The 26,145-nt window shown below is 36.8% G+C and overlaps 1 protein-coding gene across 1 annotated transcript in view; it reads right to left on the bottom strand.

Annotated features, from left to right (window-relative positions):
• CNTN1 (contactin 1) overlaps positions 1–26,145 on the bottom strand; it is a 163,918-nt gene that overhangs the window by 56,852 nt on the left and 80,921 nt on the right. The window contains exons 2-9 of the mRNA XM_017733132.1: positions 23,382–23,511; positions 9,647–9,776; positions 6,821–6,993; positions 4,774–4,869; positions 3,532–3,738; positions 2,187–2,283; positions 1,850–2,031; positions 602–726 (exon numbers count right to left, since the gene is read on the bottom strand). Of these exons, the coding sequence (XP_017588621.1) occupies positions 602–726; positions 1,850–2,031; positions 2,187–2,283; positions 3,532–3,738; positions 4,774–4,869; positions 6,821–6,993; positions 9,647–9,776; positions 23,382–23,490 (1,119 nt within the window). The 5' untranslated portion in view covers positions 23,491–23,511. The remainder of the gene's footprint in view (positions 1–601; positions 727–1,849; positions 2,032–2,186; positions 2,284–3,531; positions 3,739–4,773; positions 4,870–6,820; positions 6,994–9,646; positions 9,777–23,381; positions 23,512–26,145) is intronic.

The following is a 26,145-nucleotide window of genomic DNA, read 5'->3' as shown; positions in this document are numbered from 1 at the left end:
TCTGTGTCTCCATGATTCTAGGACACAAAATCTACTTCGTTTAAACCAAATATGCAGTGTAACAGAATTAAATTATCAAACATTACTTCTTTAAACTTCTTTTAAGCATCACCCAAACATTTGCAACACTCCGTGTCTAGAAAAAATGTGAAAAAAATACAGGATATAGAAACACTACTGATAATTTTAAAAATACTTTTTCTTGTCATATCTCCACTGACTCTATTTTGTCTTATATTTTTAATGACACATTCATGTTTAATGTGGTAAAAGGATTAATTTTAAAGAGAAGCTGATAGACTTTTTTTTTATCCAGAGTGAAAAGCATTAACAGGCCTGGAGAAAAAGGGATATCCATCTCCTAAACATGGTCAAAAGTTAAGTTTATAATTCAAAGCTGAATACTAAATAGCCTGAAGAAATAAGAGAAGATTGAGATGAAACTTTTAAAAGTAGATTTTAATGCCTCATACAAGTGGAATCAGCAAATATTTGGATCATTATAATTAATTTTCCTTTAACCTTTAATAATGCATGCTTCAAAAAATTGTTTCCACGAGCTAACCAATCAAGCCTGTGTTACCTACAGCAGTACACTCACCGAGGCACCATTCTTCAGCCACCTAATTGTTGGAATAGGCTTGCCTGTAGCTACACAAGGCCAGTACAGGTCACTGCCTATATCCCTTTCTGTGTCATTGATATGTTCAACCCACTCAGGAGCAGCTGCAGAATAAAATACATGATGCATTGTAAATATAGCACATACATATTTAATTGGAATTATGTTGTATTAATTTCACTGCTTTCCCCATGATACTTAAAACAGGCAACACAAAGTAATGGTGATAACTCAGCAATGTGCCAGCACAAAAAAGAAAGTTTTTGTCTTACAAGATAGATTCAAAATAGCTTCAAACTATTTTTTATGAGAAGAAAATTTGGAATTGAAATAATGGCTCCTGAATGACCAAAGACATAAGATATTACCACCTATATTGATCTGATCTGTAGATTATTCAGTGTGGAAATTACTCAGTAGGACCATAAAAATGATAGCTAAATGACATGAAATTGTGCAAAACTGTGTATGTACTGAAAGGATCTCCAAGAAATTGTTCTCTTGGTCCAGACAGGATATGTAAGAAATTAATATTGAAAACGGTCCAGCATTTTTGCTTTTGCTAAACAAACAAACCAATTTACTTATTACGAGCAGTAATAACCTTCCCACACTAATTCTGAGTTTGATGTACTGAAGTTCTAGCACTTGACTGAAGATCTTATGTGTGACCTTTTCATGGCATAGTTTTGTGGCATAAGCCTCAGACAAGAAGTCAACTTACTTGGGAAGATTTCAGTACGAGCAGTAAGATACAATTTTTGGTTACCTAATTTAACCAAATGCATAAAGGGAAGTGACAGAGGGCAGAGGAATAAAGAACTGTTCATAGTTAATAAGAGAGAGAGCTATGACAGAACACACAAACAAAATGAGAGAACAAGAAATCATAACAAACCTAATGGTATCTTTTTCCTCCCAGAAGTTCTTTTACTTCAACCACTATAAATTGATTTAATTTACACTATGCTCAAGTATATTAACACATAACTGTCAAGGTGTATATACCAGCTATCATAACCAGACAAATTGAGTAGTCATTCAATTAATACATAAATATCATGCCTGGCATTTAATGCAAGAATTTTGATTCTGCTCTATTAACTTGAACAGCAGTGTGTGAGGATGATAATACGAATCACCACTGATATCAAGTGTGAAAACACTGACATTTCCAACATAAGTAAAAGCAACACAGATCATCAGCAATAAAATTGTTCTTCCTACCTTGTACATAAACTCTTGCTTGATGTTTATCCTTTCCTTTATAGTTTTCAGCTTCACACTCATAAAGTCCTTCATCTTCATACTGAATATTGAAGATCTTAAGAACTGCACCAGACATGCTTATCTCAGCAGAGGCTGGCAAGGGTTCAAGGTATTTACTCCATCTGAGTTCAGGAACCGGACTTGAAAAGGTACAGTAAAGTACAAATCAGTGTGTTCAAGAACTGGCTGTTAAATTGCATACTACAAAAAGAGCATTTGAAAATGAAACATGTATTTTCATTCCCTGGAAAATGAAAGCAAACCGTGCTGTACAATAACTTTAAAACACACTTACTTTCCAAGAGCGAAACACTCCAGTGTCACGTTTTGCCCCAGGAGAGCGTATGTGTCCTTGAACTTCACCTTGATATCAGCAGGATATACTTTTGCTCCTAATATGAAAAAAAAGATTCTAAGAAAAGGCATATGAGAAAGTTATACAGCTATTAAAATTTCCACAGTTCGATAAAACTTTTCTTAAAATTCCAGACAAAATTTTTCTTTACACTGTATAAATAGCCTGTCAATTCGTAAGATCTGACTAAGCACTGAACTTTTACTAGAAGGCACCATCTTTTTACTCAGAAACTAGTTATCTTTCTCTGGATGACAAATCCTAACTTTTTTTCAGAATTTCTAATTGCTTTTGAAGCATGATGTGTGTGGGTAGGCAAAAACCTGAGTCTCTATTTTCCACATTTTTTTTACTGGATAGAATATTTTGAATTATTTTGAATTTAAGCTCAATTTTATCTCAGTAAGGGTATGAAGGAGCTAGAGCAAGCACATCTACAGTTTAATGAGAGCACAGGGATGTAAAAGTAATCAAATCTCCTTACTAGCAATCCCTGTAGGAATCCTCTTGTAATTCTAGATGAAGATGGCAGTGTGAATACTGGCTATGGAATATTTGGTCAAAGATCAGTAATTTGGAATTATTCAAATTCAATCAGTAATATGGAAAATTTTACAGATAAAAGGGTCACTAAAAAATTCATCATCAGTTTATGAGAAGCTAGTGACTGACAGTCTGAAGTGGCAAAAGGGAACTTGGTTCCTATTTGGAAAACATGCAGTTCTCCTGAAGAAACAGTGACAAATAATCCAGTAACACAAAGCTACAAAGGTGTTTTAGGAGATTGACCATGAGACACAAAGCTTTTAGACCACTGTTGGATAGGAAGTTTCATAAGGGGAAAAGGATTTTCCTCTTTCATGGGGGATTTTCTGAGGGAAAAAAAGTAAATCCTGAAGCTGTTCATCAACATTTACATGAAGTTTCTGCTTTACAGTCATACTCCTTTGAACCAGTGCCAAGACTAAAAAAGTTATTGAAAATTTTGGAATGAGATCAGGGGCTTATCATATAAAAGAGATAGGGATTCTGGGGATAAGAACTCTGTTCTCAATGATTTGAAAGGAAATTTGTGAATGAATCTATGGAGATTTCCTTCATGAAGTTTTCAATGTGGATCAAAATGATTTGGACCTCTGGAACACCAAGTAACATTGTGCAGTAGCCATTATAACTTGCCATATAATTCTCCTTACAGAAATGAAAGTAGTTATGAATTAGCACAAAATTATAATACAAACAGTTAAAATACTGCATGTGCATAGTATTGCCAATAAATACTTACGATCAGATTGCGGAATAAGTGGAATAAATTTACTGAATACACTCTTCGTTATTGAAGGGCTGGACACAAAACACGAGTAATTGCCCTTATCTGATGCTTCCACATTTGCTATGTAGAGATTGCCATTCGTCTGGGACACAAACCGTCGTTTGTCCAAAGCAATGAACACTGGGAACTCATTTAGAAGCCAGCGATAACTGAGGTCATCTACAGGAAAATATTGTAGTCAATATTAAAACCCAACACTATCAGCTATTTAAACCACAGAATATTGTCTGCATATAAATCACTTGACTCTGATTTCTAGGTTATAGATCTTTTTTTCAGAGAGGCAGCTATGTGAGAGAGATTTATACATCTCAGCAGCCAGCTCATTCCTGTCTACACTGAACATTGGGGCACTACTGCCGTGAGTGCAGGTTACTGGGGACCTGGCTACAGTGCACACACCTTGCCCTGGGCACAACCATCCCACAGGAACTGCAGTGGGATGGGATCAGAGAGGCAGCTGGGTCTTGACCTTATGCAATCGAGAAGCTGGGAAGTCCTCACCAGTCTTGTGATTTAGACAAAACCTTAGAATATTTTAACTAGTAATATGTCTCTGCTCTACAGTTCCTTGCAATGCTTAAACTGAGCATGAAAACTAAGTCATTACTCCATTTTCCAAGGTAGAAGAGATGCTAACAGCCAATTTCATCCCTCATGATGGAACTCCAGATGATTGAGATTATGGGTATAATCCCTGCAGAGCTCTTCAGTAGCTAATGATGAGAAAAAGTCACTTACAGAAAATAAATAACCTCATCCCTGACCCTCTGGGGATGCTTCTGCTGTTCCATGATTTTAACAGAAGCCCATGATCATAGCAGTTGAGGCGACTTTACCAGGTGATAAATAAATCTGGGCCCTGACCAAGACCAGCAGAAAGTCTGGGATGACACAGTGACAGAGTGACATGTACTCAGGTCTTTTGATTGGTAAACCAAGTCTCCTCTCTGTTATGCAGGTTAGCCTGAGTAATTCTATTTGTAGTATCAAAACCTACTTGAAAATTCAACAGTATTCCTTACATATGACCAACAACAAACATATTCAAAACAGAAACCTAACCTAAATGGTGATTCTCAAGCTGCATAAAAGTTATTGTTTCAGTAAATATAAAAAAACCTTGCAACAATAAATATTAACTTGCCTTTTACTCTTAATACATTGAAAATGAAGCACTTTTAGCTGAATTACCTGGGTAGTGGTAAGGGGGCTCACAAAGAAGCACTGCTCCAACACCTTCTCGCACTTTCACCTCATAACGTTCCTCAGGTGGAAAGGGATCCAGATCTAGTTTTAAAAAAAGCAAGAGGAGGAGAATAGGGATTTTAACTACAGTAACTTTTTATTATTATAATTATTTTCAGTCCTGCAGAGATTAGTATAGAAATACAATACATGGCAGACAGAAACCTGTTGACCCCTAATGCCAGTTTTGCTTGTCATTATCAAATGAATTTTTTTTTACATTATTTTTGTCATCATAATTGTAAATTCCAGGGGGAAAAAAACGTGATGCAGACTGTATCCCTAAGAGTATTTAGGTTTAAAATATTCTAATGAGTTTTAAGGCACTGGATCTAAAAAGTATGTACAGTATTCTCAGATGGATTAATTCATGAAGTATGTGAGATAATGTGGGTTTTGTTCCATAGTTTCAGTAAATTTGACAGCAAAACAAAATTAAAGCTGGTCAAGACTTTTTTGAACTCTTCCAAATGGTTGTTCATATTTTTCAATCAGTTTATGCATAAGCAAAAGAACATAAAGAACAGACATTTTCTATATAAATTTTAGCAACTCTATTCAGTTCTTTAGTAACAGTGATTGTATAAAGAAATGGTTTTTATAGGAGATCATTAAAAAGGAGGAAGGAAGAAATACAACAGTATAAAGAGGAATTAAAGTAGCCTTTTTTTTTAACAGACATTTATCAGTTTCCAGCTATCTTTTCACTTCTATTCCTTACCTCTTTACACTATTATAGTTTATATATTGAAACATTGTATATTAGGGTTCTGTTTAGCACAATTTTTCAGTACTCCATCAACATTCATCTCATGCAGCCAGTGAGCTGGTAGGCAGAAAACATGCCTCAAACTGTTCTGATTCTATTTTTCTTATCTATTATGTTTATTCGTTTAATTTTTTTATCCTATTGATTATTCAGGACTCACACCACTGAAGCCTGCTTTCAGTATAAATAAATATCCCATAAATTGAATGTTGATGTTTTCTCCCTTAAAAGGAAGTAACCACCTGGTCTTCAATGTTTTTCTCGAAAATATAGTGGATAAATACAGACTAAGACTATATCAACTATCATATGATCCATCAGCTCATTATAGCTGACTTTCCTGAATATTTGTGGTCCCACAGTCTTATAAGTACAATCCGAAAGCTGAACTTTTCACTACATGTCTAATCTTCTACAGCAAGGAGTGAATTCTGCTTATGGAGGCTGATTAAAGACAAGAGGGGCACTAAACCCTTAGTGTCAGGGCACCCAAGGCTTTGTGAATGCACCCCAGTTAAAGTGGATTCCTTTTTTTGCAATTCCTTTTTTTGCCCTCTGATGAAAAAATATATCCAGGGAAAAAGGCAACTTAAGGCAAAATAAAACAAAAATCCCAAACACTGTCTTCAGTGTGCAAAATTTCGCATTAGTCTTCATGTAGTACATCAATTTTTTACAATGCATGTATTTGGTGATGTGCAGGTCTGTACACGTACATGTACACACAAGACCAGCTCATAGCTGTCAGAAGTTGACAGAAATTTCCCCAGCAGGATCTCCATTGTAGCCTAGAAGTCGGGGCACACTTTACTGGCAAGTGCCGTGCCTTCCTCCTGCAGCTGCGTTTGCACTGTGGCAGCACCTCATCACCATACGCCCCTCACTCTTGTCTTTCTTCTGTGACTATTTCCCCTCAGGTCCTACCATGATTTAAAAAGAGTCTGGACATTATCATCACCAGATCTGGCTCCATGAGTCTCTTCAATTAATAATTTAACAATAACTCACTGGGAAGGCTGTCATGTTATGTCAGCGGAATGCTAAAGCATATAAAATGCTTACAAATTTATTTTGTGTCGATCCCTGCAGACTAAGGCATTTAAGATACTGTTTTTAGAGTAATACAGACACAGCACATGTTAGCAGAAGACACCACAGCGTAAAACATTGGGCATTCCTAGCTAACCATAATTTTTCTGTATTTTGACATAAACAACGGCTTACATCCAAAACTCAGAGTGGCTTCACGGCTTCTGACAGTTCCAAAGCTATTTGACACTACACAGACATATTTTCCAGCATCCCTTGATTTCTCTGGATTACTGATAACAAGTGTGCCTCCAACCATACTGTAGCGCTCCTTTGTTAAATCAATATCCCAGTTGCTGAGTTTCCACCTATCAAAAAACAAAAGCCAGATGTAAGATTTGGCCCCAAAAAGTAAACCCGATAAGAAATATGATGTGAAAAATAACTCATAAATTCTGATAAACGATACAGGAAGTTATTAACTTCTATACAAGTTTTAAGTTTTCCTTCAGCAAGAGGCACAGATTTGAACTCCAGAGGTCTTTTAAACATAACAGTGTCAGTTCTGCCTTCTTGGAGATGTGACATAGTTTGTTAAAACATAATTGCTGGCCAAGCAGTAAGAGATGCTTCAGCTGGCTGTGAATAAACTAACCAGTCATCAAACACAGGGAATTTAAACATATCTCGAATAATTATCTAAGGACAGACTGGATACAAATATACTCCCTCTGCACCTTTAAAGTATGGGGTAATAAGAGATTTTTGCAAACCTGCTGCAGAAAATGAAAATTTTTTATAAAACATAATGTGCTAGTAAAGTCAGTGCAAAAACTGTGGCATGCTTCATAAATGACCTACTTACTACATTCAGAAAATTGCTGGACACTGTCCCCTTAGTTATGGTAAAACCCCACAGCCAATTCACTGAATTACTGCAACTTGCACTTCAGGGATTAAGACAGAAACTGGTGGCCCAGTTCTGACCCTCACCGATTTCTACTTATTTTGAAAAATGCTAAAAAACACGGAGTGGGAACCAGAACGCATGATTTATATTTGTGTCTATTACTGTGTCCACAAGAGGGAGCCCATAACCTTAGAAAGGAACTGCCTGGTTTCTATGGACAAATAGCAAGGATGCAACTTTAATACATTTAAAGATCATAAAATTATTTCAGCATAAATATTTTATTTTTTCATAAGGTAATGTTAGGCATTAGTAACTGACAATGAGAACACATACTACCTGTTCATTCACTATTGAAGATGTATCAAAATAAGCAGAATTCTCATCTGGAAGTGGAACTTGCAATTGTCATAGAAAGAAACAATACTAAGAATGGCACGAACAAAAGAATAAATCAAGAAAAAAATCTAATGAAATGGCATAATTTTAAAGATACAGAAAATGGCATTTTGATCATATGGAATTCTAGAGGTATCACTTCAGTCCTGTGAGACATACTATATGTCTCTGTTAGAAAAAATAATTATATCCTCTGTTCAGAAATATCTAACTATAAATGTCCTGAGGACTGCTTATCCTGCAATGAAAATGGCAAGAAGAAGTTATTTACCTCTGAGATAGAAGGATTTTTGCTCAGTAACTGTTAGAAGGCTGAGCTGAAAATAACATATTGAGGTATACTAAAAATAATGATGCCAGAAAATAAGAAAAGTGGCCTTATTCTGTACTGCAATTATCATCACATCAGCTATCAGTGCTAATTGTCAGGTCTGTTCCTAGACAGGTCTGGAGATGCAATGCAATTCTTTGAGAATAATTTTGCTAGCTCAGATTTTGCTGAGCGCACAACAGATAAAGAAGAATGTCAAAATTTATTTAGAGCCCGTAATCACCTATAGACAGTGTGTTTACAGTCTTGCAGACAGGGTGGGGCAAGTCTCTGGACCAACTGGAAGGGATGGGGAAGTACATCAAAGAGTATAAAATCTTAGCACATGTAATCTCTCCACATTTTCCAAGCACGGCAAGAGGAAGTACGTGCCAAAAAAATGTCATGTACCAGGATCATATTCAAATGGTGATTCTGTACAGGTAGACAACCTGCTAGCCTATTTTTAGAAGTGGCAATGAAGACTAACTAAGCTGTTTTGATGGAAGAATACCATAGCTGGTCACAATACTGTAACAGATTTAAAAGAACAGCCAGCAGACTTGATTGCTTTTTCTGTTCTAGGAAGCAGTCTGGGAACACACGTAAGTGAGTACTGGTGGCAGGTCATAGCGTAATTTACTGACATGGATCTGATCTTTTTTTGCTGGCAAGAAATTGTGTCTGTCCTTAGTACAATGACAGCAGTTTTCTGCCTATGATCAGGCTGTAATTTAGTCACAGTCTTAATACTGACAATCTTAAATACATTTCTCTTTATACAATGAGCAGATAATGGCTGACAAACTTATATGAATGAACAACAAAGAAGAATTGCTTTCTACAATAATATAATTATTGTGAAAGACGTCATGTGGGAATTTGTATTAAAACTAGTTGAAATGCTTTTTCAGAATAAAGTTTTTCATGTCTTCAGTAGCATAGCTGACACATTCTTGATCACTGCTCTCCAACACAGTGGATGCAAAAGCAACATGGGATGTTCAACAATCAATAATTCTCCTTTCAAAGTGAAATAGAATAAAAAAAGATGTTCTGAATCAAGAACAAAGACTCAAATCTCAGTCAATCTCAGCCTAAGGTGGAAAGATAGCCTCTTAAATATTTTTAAAGGTCACTTTTTTTTTTTTTTAATTTACATCTGGATCAGTATTTCTTTCAAAAACTGAAAACATTTAATACCATATACTGTCTTCAACACTGATTAGACATTTTGGCAAATCAAGGTTGAGTCTTACTCAAAAATTGCATATCTCCCCATTTTTTCCTGCCTCGAAGACTTTGCTCCAACCTTTTAAGAAGTCGAGCATTTAATAACACAATCTGATATAGCTGCTGAATAAAATATGCAAGATCTGAGAATCAAACCACGAGATATTACCTGTAAGTAGGAGGAGGAATTGCGCGAGCTCTGCAATTCATTGAAACTTGTCCATCTGAAGATTCTTCTGGATAGATGGTATCGATAGGCTGCTCCTCAAAAACAGGTCCATAATCTTTGTTTCCTTCTTCTGAAAACAGAACGGAGTTTCAAATTAATCATTTTTTAATTAGCAGTCAAACTGAAGATGAATTTTCATCACACATTCCAGAATCAAAATGTGAAGGCCAGATAGTGAGTCACTCAAAGTTAATTCTATGCGCTTCAGCAAAACTGGAGCATTACAGGTAACAAAAGTGCTGTCTGTCCTTCACTGACTCCTGCCTTCTAAGAACCAAATTAACTCAAACTTTGTTCTTCTAATACTACTGTGTGTGCCTTCTCTGATGAAATTAATTATTTGCCACTGTTTAGACCAAATGTGGAGATAATTAGGAACTAAAGATATGCCCCTTAGAAATACCGTGAGACCAACTTACTTCACAGAGAACAACAAATTCTAATCAAAAAGGTCCACATCCCAAACAACTACTCATAGTTATTCCTGATTTTATAGCCTAATCATCTCCAATGATTTTATGTATTTAGAAAGAATCTTTACTACATCAGACAAAAAACCCCTTATGTTGGGTATGAAAGCTGAAAATTACATTGTTTCCAGATCACACCTGTTTTTCCTTTCACGCTGAGGTACGTATTAGCTTTCTACACTCCAAAATACAATTTTAGAAAGGTATTATTTATTGTAAAACCATTTCAGTTTGCAAAGCCAAGCACTTAAATGTGAATAAATGTAAAACAGGTTTGACAACAAACTATTTTTTAATCTTTATTCTTCATTTGTTGATGCTGTTGTAAAGGTGGCAGGTTCTGCCCACCTCTGCTGCATTCCCTTCTCCTTTATCTCCTCCAAGCATACAAGGTTTCTCTTTGGGGTCTAAGAAGCAAGACTAAGAGCAAAAGGGGAATGTTCTGGAAAAATTCTTCTCAGTAAATCTAGGATGTAACTGGGGTTTTTTTCTGTGAAAATGTCAACTATGCATTCTAGGTACAGAATGACTCTGTGAGGAGACAGCACATGCTCCATATAGGTAAAATTTTGAGAAAACACAGTTATCTAATTCTCACAGGTCTCTGCTGAGACTGAAATAACAGTATGGACACTTGTGCGCAAATTCAAGGGAGAACAAAGGAGTACATGACTGCTAACAAGTTCACTTTCCATTCAAGTTCAGAGCCTTGCACCATATCCTAGAGATGCCAGAGATTTGTAAAATGACTTCAAGAATCTTGTAATACAAGGGAAACAAACAAAACAAACACAGTTTTACTAATAAGATCTTCAGAGATGGCTGAATAGTTTAACTCGGACATTTTCAAAAGCAGTGGTTAAGGATGGAAAAATTCTGACATTTTGCAATAGTATCTTTGCTGCCTATAAAAATTTGCTACGTGTCTTGCAATTTAAAAAATCTTCTCAGATCAGTAAATAAACTGGCAATGTACAAGATGAATGTTCTTAAATCAAATTATGATTTTGTACTCATGCCCTTAAAACTCCTGTCTTTGGCTCTAAAAGATTTTAGACTAAATTAGACAGTTTTTAGGAAAACTATAAAAGAAAAAGCGTATCTATATACCTAAAGAATGTGAATTATTCCAGTGTAAAAATACCACATATACATAGAACACTCCTGCAGACATCTTTTTTATTGTTCCTAAATTCCATATGCATAGATAGACACTGGATTACAGCACTTGAAGAAGACCGGGTACAGATAAAAAGCAAGTTCCCTTTTGACTTAAAATTTGGGGGAAAAAAAATCACCATTTCCCTTGAGGACAGGAGGAGGTCCAGAAGACACTGTTGTGCTGTGAGACATGTGGTCAGGCAACTTAATTTTTAAAAACGAATTCATGTAATGAGAAGTCTTTCAAAGAAACAAAGAAGAAAAGCTAGAAAGGCAGAGCTTTTGAACAATGGTCTGCTTTCTTTCATATTTTAAAGCACAACACAATATAAAAATCTACATATTGCTAGACCAAAAGAAATAATTTCAGATTGAAAAGGCAAGATTCACTTACTTGCTCGGAGTCTGCAATGACTAAGTCAGAAACCCAATGGCATGTTCTGTGCAGTTCTTAAATATGAATACAGAATAACAACAGCCTCTAGCAGCAAATAGCCATATCATATGCAGCTGACTCTTCACCTTAGGATTCAAATGATGTTACAGAGCACTTAGGCATTTCATGGCATGCATTTTTAATGCTGCCAGCACTATTAATTATATTGAGTGAACGCCTGCTTCTCACACCTATCAAATGTGCTTTATAAAGGCACTTGTGCTGCAATCTATTATGAATCCGGTTTCAGGTATTTGTCTGAGCAGAATAAGATGTGCAGACTGAATGTCGGGTATGGCAAACAATAAACCTTTCATTCTCAGCCACAAGGTGAGTGTGGACCAGTGATATGAAACAGCACATGGGAGAAAAGAGAAGAGAAAGGGGTTGTGAACAGATCTTCAAGAAATGTTCACACTTTAAGTGAAGTACCACGACTGTATGACAAAGTTTGGAGAGCAAGGAAGGGCAGACTAAGAGTTCAAGGAAAAGCATCAGCTCACTGAAGTTGGATGTATTAGACTGAGGATGTGATGAAGAGCACATTTCCTGTGTTCAGGTCCTGCTTTAGACAAGAGGATGGACTATCTGACCTCTCAAACAGCACTCTATGTTTTGGGTATATTTCTTGTGATTTATAAATTGAATTGGAGCAAAAGCTATCACCTAACTATTAGAGGCATTCTTCAGTGAATTCTGAAAACAAGACTCAGACCTTTCAACAGTGCTAAAATGTATTAGGAAGTCTGTGCAAAGGTCAAGAAAATCTCTGATGAGATCACAGATCCTGTATAAGAACCTTTCCCTCTAGAAGGTGGTCCTGTCATCTGTTCTCTGACACTTTGCAACTGAGCAGTGTAATTTTTCCTCTAGGCTTTCCTATAACACCACTCGTGCTTGTCCGACTTCTTAGGCAGCTGCTAAAGCTAAAGAGAGTGGAAATCTATTCAATTCTTGCTTTCTGGCTCAGTCTTCTGTCAGCTTAGTGAGGTGAATTTGTTCACTGATGAAGACCTGTGCCAGGGCAAAGCATGAAATAGGAGCAGGGTTGTAGGTTTCCACCTCTTGTGCAAAAGAAGTTGTCTCATTAATCGAACCCTCTGAAAGAACTGTTATTTAAGTAAGATACATTGGTCTGAAAGCCTTACCACTATTTACAGATGCACTACAAAATTACATTAGCACACCTTAATGCCCCTGAACAAGCCTGAGAGAGACCATAATACAAAATATCCAACACATTCAGAGAAAAAGTTATCAAAAGGATGTCTGAAAATGATAATCACAGACAACCTGAGGCAGTTCTTTTCAAGGCATCTCAAGAAACATCTCTCAAGAAGAGGGAGAAGGAAGGCACAATAAAAAGGCTTATTTAGTACACCCTAATTCCATACATATTTAATTCAGGAAATGTCAAACTTTTCCATATCAACATATGGAAAATTAAACTAGCTTTCCATATAAAAATTAACTTGTTTTCTAAAGGCTTTATTTTGCATGCTATATGTAGAACAAAGAGACAAAGAGATTTTCCAGCCCATATGCACTTTTTTTTTATTGCTTAGGCAATAAAAAGAACAACTAAAACCATATCAATAGCCAATCATGCTTGTGTCAGTCTTCTATGGATCTCCCTGCATCTCACATTCTTCTATCTCCTAATCATTTGCCTACTCAAATGGCCTTGCAGCCTCCATATGCCCTGCTCCCCATCCTCCCTCACCTCCTCCTCTTTGATAAGGAAATTATGCTTATTTGTAAATAAAAAGGTAATGTAAAACTTTCTGATATGCCACCATATAGGTCCACTTCTTGTGTCTTATTTCCAAAAAGCCTAATCACTCCCTGTTATTAGAGAGCACATTTCATTAGTTCAGCATTTTCTTAATATAATTTCAGGTAATTTTACATGTAATGTTCCAACTACACTGGCGCTAAATTACAACAGGTACAAATTTTACAATATAGCAGACAAATTCTGACTTGACATCTGAAAGATGAGTAACTTGAGCAAAGCTGGATTTAACTCATCATAACATTGGTAGGAAGAAGGGAAGGGACTGATTCGTCAAAATCAAATGCAATTATTTTACGTTAAAAAAGCCTTGAATTACCCATGTAACCTTCCAGTTTACACATCTTCATTTAAAAACACATAGAGGGAAATTATTCATTCAGTTCATTATACTAGAGGGTCTTATTATCTGTCCTTTACACGGGCTTGTTGCTGACAAGAAGAAGGTTGGGTAGGGCTGGGGAGAGTATGGTCACTTGGTCAGTTTGTGATCTGAGCATCAGGAGCCTGAGACATGCAGAGATATATGCTAAGAGCATCCCAGGAATCAAACTTGGAACACTGTGAAAAAGGGAGAATGCAGGTGTTACGTCTGTGGTGATTTTTTGGGGGAATGGCAAAGTGCTCTTGGGCTTTGACATTATTGTGATAAAAAGAAGTAGATATATCTACAAAGTTCCCGGGGGTTTAACTCTGTGGCTTTGGGATCTGCATTCATGTGACTAAAGTCTGGAGAGCTGTCCTAAATCCATTTACGAAGCAGAATTTAGTGCTAGATTAAATTTGATACTAAATATGACAAATGGGACTGTGTCAGTAGCTGAAGACACCCCTTGAGTTTAGCAATTTTATATGTCATAAGAGAACCAAGAAAATGGCAACCTCAGGCAGCTGGCACATCGTGGCTGAAGTAAGGCATCTTTCTTACACTGCAGTACTTCATTTAACAGTCAGGCTCATCACCACTAATTTTTAATGTCTCTTTCTAGGTTCAATTATGATCTCTTCTTTTTTCTATCAGTTCTACACTTGGACAGCTTCAGAGACCTGGGAATTTCCTGGATCGGCACTGATGAGGCGAGGATTGGCTGCTGGTGCATTGTTTTCCAGGACACCAGGTTAATGGAGGAAGTTGCAGCAGACAAAACCCAGCGCAATACATTTCCTCTGACTTTGTTGCTACTTTTCAGCATGGGGAATCACAAGGCTGATATGCAATACACAGGCAGCATATGCGAACTGACAAGGAAAGAGCTGATGATCTGAATCATAGGCTTCTGTATCATATGGCGGAAAATATGGAGATGGGAACAAGAGACCACTGTGTTTATTGGGAAATGCAGCTACCAATAATTACACGTTACTTCACAGTTAACATCTAACAACTACAATAATTCAAATATATCTGTTTTCTTCTACTCATGGACAACTGCACAGGAAGTACATAGGAAGTTAGTTTATAACTGATCTGCAGTGTTATTTTGCAAAGAACCTGAAATGGACCATTCCTGCAATTTGCTTAATTATTTTTAGAGACTGATATCTGTCTTTTCAATATACTAATTCTTACATTTTGCATAATCAGTTCTTTATCTAATCTGAATACAGAAAAGTAGAAGAAAATAGAAAATTCCCAAAGGGAATAGCATACAGTAATTTTACAGCTAGTCTTTTCTAATGATTTACTCAAATGTCTCTCAAATACAGGTCACTAAACCACTTGGACTCTTGTGCATCATTCTGTCTTCATACAGCTAGTATGTAAAGAAGCAAAAATCCTGTAAATTAAAATTTACTCTTACTTTACAAGATATATCCTTCCATGTTATCTTACAGGGTAGTTACAATCTATATTTCCACACAGGAGCTGCGGAATATTCTATATTTAAGAGTAAGACTATTTAAAATTTTCCCTTATTTATATACTTATTAATGCAATTTTTTTCTGGAATGTACAAAAATTACTCATATTTGGTTTCAGAGCAGAATTGTCATGACTGATATAGAGGGTTATCACACCATTTTGTACAAAGTTATATATATTTCAAGTGATTCATCAGAAATGGTGGATATATAGTTGCGCTTCAATTCATTGGGAAACTAGATTAAATGGGAAGCCAAATGTAAGAGCAAGTGACTTCTCTGAAATCATTCCCATAGTGTGAATTATGTGCAAAAGATTTGTAATTTATGTCTGTTTGTATTTTTGCCTCGTTTGCTCTAAATTGTCTTTAATCTTAATAAATCCTTTGTGGTGGTGTATTCCCCCCCATTTTTCCAAGCACACTGCGATCTCTGAGAAATGCTCATTAGGCCTCAGCCTTGACAAACAGCACCTGGGCTCAGCTCTTCCCCAGCTTATCAGAAACATAGTCTGCTCCCAGGAACTGCTGCTGTCTAACGAGCTCCTGTTTTCTTTATGAACAGCCTTGGAAACTGTTTTTCTTCCCTGAATGGCATAACATCCCTATTCTTACACTTTGAAAGAAAGTGCCAACCCAAACTGTGGCCTGGAGGAAACACTGATATGACTAAAGCGCACTCTCTTGCGAACTATAAACAAATCCAAAGGTCCAAAATGAGTCCTTTGAGCTCTCCTGGACCACAGTGGGCTGTGACCAGCAAGCTCCCTCTGAGTGAGGCCTCTCAGTGCCAGTGAGCTCTCAGGTTTGCTGCACTCAGAAGATCACCAAACAACGATGAATCCTGGGCTGATACACCCACTCCTTGAGGCTCAACTCTTTGCCCGCTGAGGACATGTAAGAGCATCCAGAGTGACTATTTCACTACCTATATTAAAATTTCCTAGGGTATATTACTGTGTCCTGCAGCCATAGGGAGGAGGAGAGAAGATCCAGCAGGCAGGAATTGTGCAGCAAGACTGATTTATTTAATTATTTTACAAACTCTTTTATAGACTTTTTTCTTCACAGTCTAATTGGACAAAGGATCAGCCACCCCTTGGGGTGATTGGCTAAAATCCTAAGACATCCATTGTCAAAATATTTTTCTACTATACCATAAACAAGACTGTTCAAGGCTGCAGGTATTTCATTGTTTACAGAACTCCGCTACCTCTTCTGTGAGAGAGAAAAGTCTCTCACGGGCTTAGAAAATAGCAAGAAAATCCTTGCTAGCAGCATTTTTGTATCCACAATCTATGAGGGGAATTTTTCACAGGTACACTGACTCTTTACATCTGTGTGCGTAAATGTGTGCATTTGCTTTGGCAAATGCAGGAGAAATGCTGCTCTCTTAGATGTTTAAGTACCTTAGATATCTAAGTAAGTTAGGCCTGTAAGTAAGGTTAAGTCAAAAGTCATAAGCTAAATTAAATGCTGCTAAGCACTGTTCTTTTGCTAAATTTAAGTTATAAGTTAGACTAAACGTTGTTATTCCTCTATTAAATTGTTACAGTTAAATTATAATTTAAGTTATAAGTTAGTTAAGTGTTGTTCCTTTGTTAAATTGTTACGTTTAAGGCATAAGTTAATTACTGTTACATTTGAGTGCTGTCAAGCTTTTAGGCCGTATTCCTTTTATCCTCGCCCTCACTGTTCTTTTGTCACACACACCATCATCCCCCATACAGTTTTTGGCTCATTTCTGTTTCGATTGACTGGATTTTGTTTGCTGCTTTTCGGTCTTCCCTTTTTCCTTGGTGTGTCTTCACTGTCCAGTAAGTAGCAGAGTGAGTCTTGCCAACAAAGTTTGTTGTGCTGTCTCTTAATATTAAATCTGATTTTTACTCATACCCTTGCCGGTGATAGTTTTAAGTGATCTCAAACACTCCTTCGGAATATCCTCAAATGAAACAACAAAGAAAATAGAGAAGTAATTGAACCTTAATTGAAGAAACAGCTCTCTCATTTTCTTTCAGGAATCTGATTCATCACAAAATTTAAGTATATAAGTTGATCCAAATGATCAAGGTTATACATAAGTGCATTGTTAAGCACATATTCAAGTTCTCTGCTGAAGAAGAATCAATTCTAAAAACCTCAAATGATGACATGACTATCGATAGCAAGTCATGGTTAAAAGTTTTCCCAAGGTCACTGTCAGAAAGAAGCTAAATCAGGTAAAAAAACTTAAGTTCCCATCACTCCCACTGTGCACCAATATAAAATTATTTTAATTAACATCTCTATTTTTCTAATGAGTCTTCTTCTCTTTCTGTTTCTGCTTCCTGTACACCTATCTATTTCCCTAGCACTTAACACTGCCAAAAGTGGCTGCCCAAGACAGCCGTTGGGTGAGTACTGATCTACCTGACAGTGTTGTATCCAGTTACATATTTTAACATGAGAGAGGGACAAAGATCTGTTGACATGATGCATGGCTAGATTAACCTTGAGTGCTAAAGCATGCTGACTGTAAGAGCCTTGGACTAATTTATTATCAGTTTAACTAAGTTGTCAGGCTCTGCATTAGACTTGCAAGACCAGAAACCATTTGATGAAGGTACAAGAAGATCTCGTACTGTTTTCAAAATGTCAGACGAATGAGGACCTACTCATGTCTGAGAAGCTCATGCTCAGAAACACGATGGTCTGGGAACAAGCCAAAGTATTTCTACCTGGTGTGCAGGAACATAAACACAGCACTTCCACATTTCTGAGCACTGTGATCACATTATGATTATTTATTTATGAATGTCAGACACTCAGCAGTAGCATTAACTGGTCTTCTAAGATCCAAGCAGGGACAAGACAGAGAAGATAAACAGGTATAAAGTATATCCATCCAATTCCTATTTTGGAAGAAAATTATTATCTCCCTTTAGAAAATGTGAATAATTTCGTATGCTGTGATAAAAAGCTTTAAATAATGTAGGTTCTAGCCCTCAGTTCAGAAATGCATGTTTGAGCCTACTGTTCTGGAAAATGTCCAAGCATGAATAATTTAAGGTTTAGGGGCTTGACTGTTTTTTCAATTCTCTCAATCATGTGGGTAAAGTTGTACTTGGTATTCATGGGAAGCTTATTTGCTGAAGCAGTAATGTGTCCATGTTGAAAAAATTCACGACTTAGCATCACCGTGATGGAGAAGAGAGGGGTACATCATAAGTGTAAGTCATCAAGATGATAAAGGGAAATCATTTTCCAAGAGCCACTCAGCACTCAAACAGAAAAGGTAACCATTCCTGCACTCCCACTTCGTATTATATGAAAGACTTAGGTTGTCTTTGGGAAGGCTGCCTCTACTTTTCTGGACCGAAAAGACCAGGAGAATTACTTCTATTTCCTATGTGCCAGTGAGAACCCTGAAGACCTGCATAGATAATGATGTACTTTCTCTTTTACAACAAGTTTCAAGTATGAAAAGCTCCAGTCCCTGGCAGAGCAAGTTTCTCCACTTGTGCCTAACATGGTACAGTTTTTTGTCTTCTCATACTGCCAAGAGGAATGTCAGCCAATACCAATTATTGTACTTTTAAACATATTCCCATTTGCCTATTCAATATTTAAATTATTTAGGTGTTTCTTCCTTGAAAACCTAAATGTTACTTCAAAAGTGACTGAAGAGCCTAACATGTTGATCTCATGGGAAAGCCAGTGCTCAGAAAATTAAGAATGAAGCTGAAGTGCAGTAGTTATTCTGCACAGTCTCTCTGCACAAGCCTTCCTGGTGCATATGAAATACCAGCAACACACTCAGAAATTCAGCATGCTGTCTAACAGCATCCCCATGTACTCATCAAAATAACTGCCTTGCACTGAGAGGCTCTGCATCTTACTGGCTTTCTTGCTTTACCAGCCTTCTCTGAAGTTTCAGGTCCTAATGATTTTTGGAAATTTGGTCATCCAAAAAGCAGAAGGGCTTTTGACGTTTTTACCCCTGGACTACTGCCTCATTTTGCACAATTCAGAAGTTACTAGGATGACAATCTGCCTTCTAAGGCATGATCTGACACAAACTCAAGTACTGTCTGGGTCTGCACTATCAAATCCCAAGGTAAAAAGTAGAACAGTTTTATCAGAAATAAATTATTGGAGGGACATTTTTCACTATTGTTTCCTCTCACAGCCAAATGTAATCAACTATTCATTAAGCACAATAAAATATAGGGTCTTTGCAGCTTTTAATTAGCCTTTTGAAGAACAAAACAAGCTGTAGCTGAAAAACTGTCTTAATTCTTTTGGTGATAGGTTATTATCCCAATTGAAGATACACTTTAGTTCACTGATTTATACGGCAAGAAGCAGATGACAGAAAAGTTTGAAATTCAGACTTAGCAATGGGACATGAATCTAATGGGGAGTAAAAGGCAACTTGGAAGTATGTTGGAGAAATCTCAGAGGGAAGTAGAGAAGAGTCAAATATTATCAGTAAGAGGCATGAAACAACTTTTTTGCCAGTGGACTGACAATCACTGACATGTTCCCTGAGGAGTGATTCACTGCTCTCATTTGCCTTGCACTACTCAAAGTGCACTCTGAAAAGCAACTCTTATAATAATTGTCTGTTCTATCAGTAAGCAGAAGACTAAATTATTTACGGCTTTTTCACCAGTTTATATCTGCAAGACTACATTTCAAGCACTAATTTACCTGGAAAATAAATACTGCTCCTGTCTCATTGCAGAAGGTCTCTGCCTAAACCTCTCATGCACTGATTCATGTAATCTTTGCCTCCCTTCAGATAAGTAAGTGCACATTCACCACTGATGAAATGGCCAGTCATTGCAACAGTTCTCGAGTTCTAGCTTTGATTACCACAAAATAGAACTGGCTAAAAGCATCAAGGTGTTTACTCCAAAGCAAACTCTAAATTTCTAAAAACGTGTATTTCACTTTGGGAAATTTTTTTAGAATTTCCTGCAGTGGGAAAAAGAACAATTTGAAAACAGATAAAACTCCTTAGCTTATAGAGTCTCTGAATTCAGGCCCAATTGGGCCTGAACATATCAGGTCAGTGCAGCTTCAGGTTCCTAGCTCTTTGTTTCCCAAAACTTCTAGCTGTTATAGTCTGAAAGCTCTCAATGCTCAGTCAAATACATGAATTCTGAATACTTTCAGGTTTTTTGGCTGATATCTTTGAACTTGGGGAGCCTATAGGGTGAGACATCTCAAAAGACAATGTATCTGGAAGCTATCAGTTTCCTAGGTCCAGAGAAGTTAATATAGTAGTGGGTCTGTTTAGGAAGCATGGATTGCAAAAACCTAGACCACAGAGTCACAGATGAGTTTGCCAAAGGCAATTTACAGAGTAGAACAACCTAGAACTGTGGATCCAGCACCACAGAAGGCAAGGGGAGACAAATATACTTCCAGAGAAACCCTGTGTTTTGTCCAAAAGGTGCCAAAGCATTCTTAAATACTCTGCTTTCAACATCTGCTCCCAGTTAACCTCACTCTGGGACTTGGTCTGTCTTGTTAATTAAATGAGAACTCATGATCTTTACTTAAAAGCCATCCCCAGTTCACACATTTTCCATTATTATTGACACTGCAAGCATTCCCCTTGATAACATCATGTGTGAAAGAACACCTCCTAGAACTTGACCTGATCACTGGGCTTGTGCTCCTTCCTCCTCTTCAGTATCTTTCACTTTTTAACCACACTGAGAACACTTCCAAGCAACCCCTTATATTTCATCTTGGTTACTGCAGATGCATATTTTCTGGATATGATGGCATTTAAATTGCCAAGAAATATATTCAAAAGGAAAATTGGCTAAGACTAACTGCCAGCAGCTCTCACACCCATTTGAAATGAGAAACCCTCCAGCAACATTCAAGTGCTGGGGCTGAGCAAAGACTGCAACATCAGATTTATATAATCTAGATGCCATAAAGCCTAGATGATAGGAGCAGATTTTCTCTCCACTCAAAACGTTATTTAATTACTTACGCAAAGTAGAGCAAATCCAGGAGCAGAGAGCGTGTGCACTGCTCAGCCTTGCAGTAATACACTGGCAGTAACAAACACCCTCTGATTATATAAAACTAGGAATCTTCCACGTTGGAGGGTGGTGCCATACCTTTAGAGACAGTCGTAGGCCTTAAATTTGGCTTTTGATGAAAAATGCAAGCAAGTATTTATTCCATACCAGAAGATAAATTAGGAAAATTTTTTGAACGGAAACAGCACTGTTAGAACCTGCCCTGGATTCACAATCCCTCACACCAAAGGCTCCCATCATCTTGGGGGAATCTAACAGTGCCAAGAACAGTCCAGTGAGAGATCCAGTGAACCTTGCTGTGACAGTGCCAGTGTGTACACACGCTGCATGCAGTATCACGATAGCCCTCCTTGTTCTTCCTATGTCACTTAGCCGTGACCGTCACAGCACACAACCTTCCAATGGCATTCTAAGGCACTTGCCAGCAGGTACATTCTGATGCCAAGGTTTATTTTGCTTCTGGGCACAACGGTGATGTGCAGAATACACAATAACAATTATCATTCGGTCCTGACTGTCAAGAAATTACCTGAACATTTCTTCTCCCTGATTGACTTAACTCTTTTATCAACCAGTGTCCAGCACCTGCTTGGCTAGTGCAGCTAGTGTTTTGTTTGATGTTAACAGGTCCAGAGCAAGATCACATGTGTAACATTATTGATAACAGTCGACAGCCTTTTTTTAATTTCTTTTTTTTTTCTTTCAGGAAAAGCCCAGTATTTAATTAAAGCAGTGAGTTTAAAGTTTTAATCTTGGTGCTATCAGCAAGCCTCATATCTTAACAAAGAAAAAAAAACCTCTTGAAACACACAGCAAATATATTGTGAAGGTATTGATTTTTATTAGGCATCAGTAAATCCTCCATCAAACTCAGACACAGAGTAAAGAACAGCATTCAAAACCACAGAATAACGTAGTGTTCCCACTAAAGCAGAAATCATTCCTGTGAGCTACGGACTAATTTCTTACAGGCAATGAGCTTACATCACAGTATTAATCAGATTTTTTGACTCAATAATAAGGAATATAGTCTCATGGCAGTGAAACTGAGGCAATGCCTGAAATGGTATCCTAGATTAAGCAAGTCTATGACCCTTAAAGTAGGGAAGGATCTAAAGCCTACCTTGAAAATAACCAAAACCTTAGTACACAATATTTGCACTTTTCAAATATTGGTGGAAATTTTGTGCATGCACTGTTTATGCTAACAGTATAATTAATCACAGCAACTAAAAATCAGCATTCATTAAATTGGCATGGAAATCTGAAACAAGCTTTACAAATTTCAAAGTTGTTTGGAACAGTCGGAATTTCACCTTTTCAAAGACCTCCATCTATCTCTTAAAATGGAAGTAAAATTTCAACTGCAAACATCTCTCTAAATTCAGATGCTAGAAATATGACTCCAGAATGTTTTTAATATTTATGGCCCCACTTCTACTTATGAAACATGCTATAATTTTTAACAAAAAAATTGAAGTCAGAATATGCAGAACTACCCCACTGTATTATGAAAACTGCCACTACACTGGGCTTCTGAAAAATTAAGAATTTTAGATGGTGTCAATAATATAGAATTTTGTTTTTCATTATTCTAAGCATGTTGATCATCCGTGCACAACAGAAAATTGATATTTTTATAATCTAGACTAGATTTCATTCCGTATACCAAATTAGAACACATAACCCCAAATTTAAAGTCCAGATCTGTCTTTCTGCAAACCTTTTATTATGGCAGCCCTTCTTATTAATAAATATGCTTCCTGACAGCTTCATTGTTCACATTTAGTAATCTGTGGTATGTGCACAAATAAATGAAAGCCATACAAACATTCTAATTGTCCTTGAAACACATAAAACTAACAACAGTTAGTTAAATGAATTAACACAGGAGATCATCTTACCTGCCAAGGAGTAGACGAAACAGGGTGTAATAAGATGACAGATGAAGAACCAAATGGTTATCTTCTGTTCAGCCATTATCTCAAAAGGAATAGCGCACTGCAATACCATCCTTCAGAGAGCTAAAAATGCCTGTTACAAAGAAAGAAGAGAGCGTGAATAATTCTGACAATAGGCTTTATCTCATATCACATTTGGCCCGGCAGATTAGGTGACTAAACTGAATATTTAAGAGTTAATATAGGATAGAGTCTTTTGAATAATAAATTCATCATCAGAATTTCTGGATCAAATTAATGATCTCCATTATTCAGAGAGCACACTGTTTCAGAGTACTCAGATTTTCTGGTGATAGTAATAATATGGTAAATGTTAAAACCATAACATCCTTTTTTACACTTATCTTCCAGATTCTATCCTTCTTCATCTCAGTAAATACTACATTTCAATCCATTACTTCAAAGTCTGTAAAAAGACTACAGTGAAACTGAAGTACATTCATCTCTTTCAGAATTCAAGTATTTTGTCTACTGTATCATTATTTTAAACTTTAAATATACAATTAATGGTTCTCCACAAAGGCAGTTTTATTTTTTGTGAGTTTCCTTTTAAATGCTGAATACAATCATTACTGCAATGTTGTTTTCAAAGGTTTTTCTTTTCCATATGGGAGAAACTCTGCCTGTATATATACTAAAACCAAGCTAAAAAAGCATGCACCTTCTTTTCATTATTCTAAGATTTTATAACCATTTTTTTCAGAACACTTCTGTAATATCTGTTACTACTTTCAATCAGAATATTTTGCTAGCTTTTTGTTTCTTGCTGGGGACTATTATCTATTTCTTTAGGGAAATGTGTCATCATGTTTTCAGTGTGCAATTCTCTGGGTTTTTTTGATGGATTTCTTGTCATGAATATATAAATGGATCCTTTACATCCATCACATCTTGTTCTTGCTTCTTGATTGGCTCTGTTAAGAACTTCACACAAAGCAAGGCTTCCAGCTTATCCTTGACAGAATATTGTATCTCAGGGACATGCTGATATCATCCAGTCCTCTCAGTATATTCATTTTGTTACTATTTCAGTTAAAATATGCTTATACATACTTAAACACCCTTCAGTAACATGCATCCCAGAACATGGTGCATGCGAAAAAAGAAGACTTGTAGATGTGGCACTTAGGGACATTGTTTAGTGGTAGACTCAAGCAGTGCTGGGTTAGCAGCTGGACTCAATGCTCTAAAGAAGTCTTTTCCAACATAAATGATTCTATGATTCTAATATTGCATTGTCACTTTTTGCAAGGTGTAATCTCAATGCTCCTGCTTTCCAGCCTCCTGTGCCAGGAACTGATGACTGACAGTGACTTCCACCTTTTACCATGACTCTTGCCCTTTCCATGTCAAAATTTTTACTAAGTTTTTCATTTCCAAAATCCGAATGGTTTAGATTTTGCTTTGAAACTGCCCTGTTTCCCACCTCCAACACCAAGAAAGGGGCAATTTTAAATTACTAAGGACAAGTACAAACATAGTTGACTCCCTAAGTATGGCTGGGATAAATCTTGCCTTGTTACAGAGAGCCTCTCGTCTGAGCTGCTGCCAGACATGCCTGCTGCAGTGTATGTGTCTCATGTCTCCCCTTGAGGTGGCTAGGAATGTGTCTTGGCCATTGGGGACTTTTACTTGTCCCTTCTTTCTCAAAATAATGCTAAGGCTGTTCATTTGAACATGCCTCAAACAGTGAACTTTCCTTATAACAGAGTTTCAAGAGTGTTTTGATAAACTCATAGTGCAGGAAAATGACAAGAAATACCACAAGAAAATCTTTTGGCTCAGAAATTACAGGACCTGTTGCATGTCACATTTTTTCCTTATTTTTTAGCAGATTAAATCCTTAATAAAAAGTTAAAAACTATGGCCCTGCAATTAGCTAGCTGTTATATGAAAAATGTTCTCAGCAAAACACAGACAAGAGTTAAAAAGTGATTCCCTAGAACTGAGATTTATTTAGAAATATTCCCTAGAAAAAGGCTCTTACATTGGCAACAAAAGCGTATGCTTACTGTAGCTGGATCTAAGGGGAAGAATTTATAAATAAATTTATAAACATCTTTACCTTCTCACTTCTGTTGGCACTAAAGTTTCTTCAGACTGTCACACAAAGGACATCCACAACTATTTCAGGCATCTACGCTGACCAAGGTATGAACTACTGTGTGTGTATGATTCATCCAGAAGACAGTGGTAGGTCAGATCAAGAAATAACTTTGTATAATTTTCCAGCAGCCATGCCCTGGCTATGACATCCTTGTGATATGACACTGCCTTGCCTGAAACATTTGTTTCCAAATGACATGAGTAAAATTGCATAGTTATGCTGAAATAATGCACATAATTAAAGAGCGAAGAAACAGGAGCTCTTTTGGGAACAATGGTAATTACACAGCAGCTTATGGTGATAATAACTGTGTTCAAGCATATTGATAGATGAGACTGTTAAGAGCACTGTGTTCTCTGACGTTATAGTCATAGATGGAAGATCCCTCCTCCCTCTCTTTAGCAGAATTTAGGTTCGATTTTGGAAAGATACAATGTCCTCTAGCTCTCCAAAAATCCCTTTTTGCTGGCTCAGAAAAAAAATGGTTTGAACAATGGTTCCAATTACAGTAAATAAAAATTGTGTCAGAAAATGCTATAAATACCTCATTTTATTCAGAGACAAAACTATCCACCCTGCCAGGATTGAAATCCTTTCCCT

The sequence above is a fragment of the Corvus brachyrhynchos genome, unplaced genomic scaffold (assembly GCF_000691975.1).
Source record: "Corvus brachyrhynchos isolate BGI_N302 unplaced genomic scaffold, ASM69197v1 scaffold32, whole genome shotgun sequence".
Classification (NCBI taxonomy): Eukaryota; Metazoa; Chordata; class Aves; order Passeriformes; family Corvidae; genus Corvus; species Corvus brachyrhynchos.
Note: the sequence above shows the minus strand (reverse complement) of the source record. Positions and strands in the feature narration are given on the sequence as shown.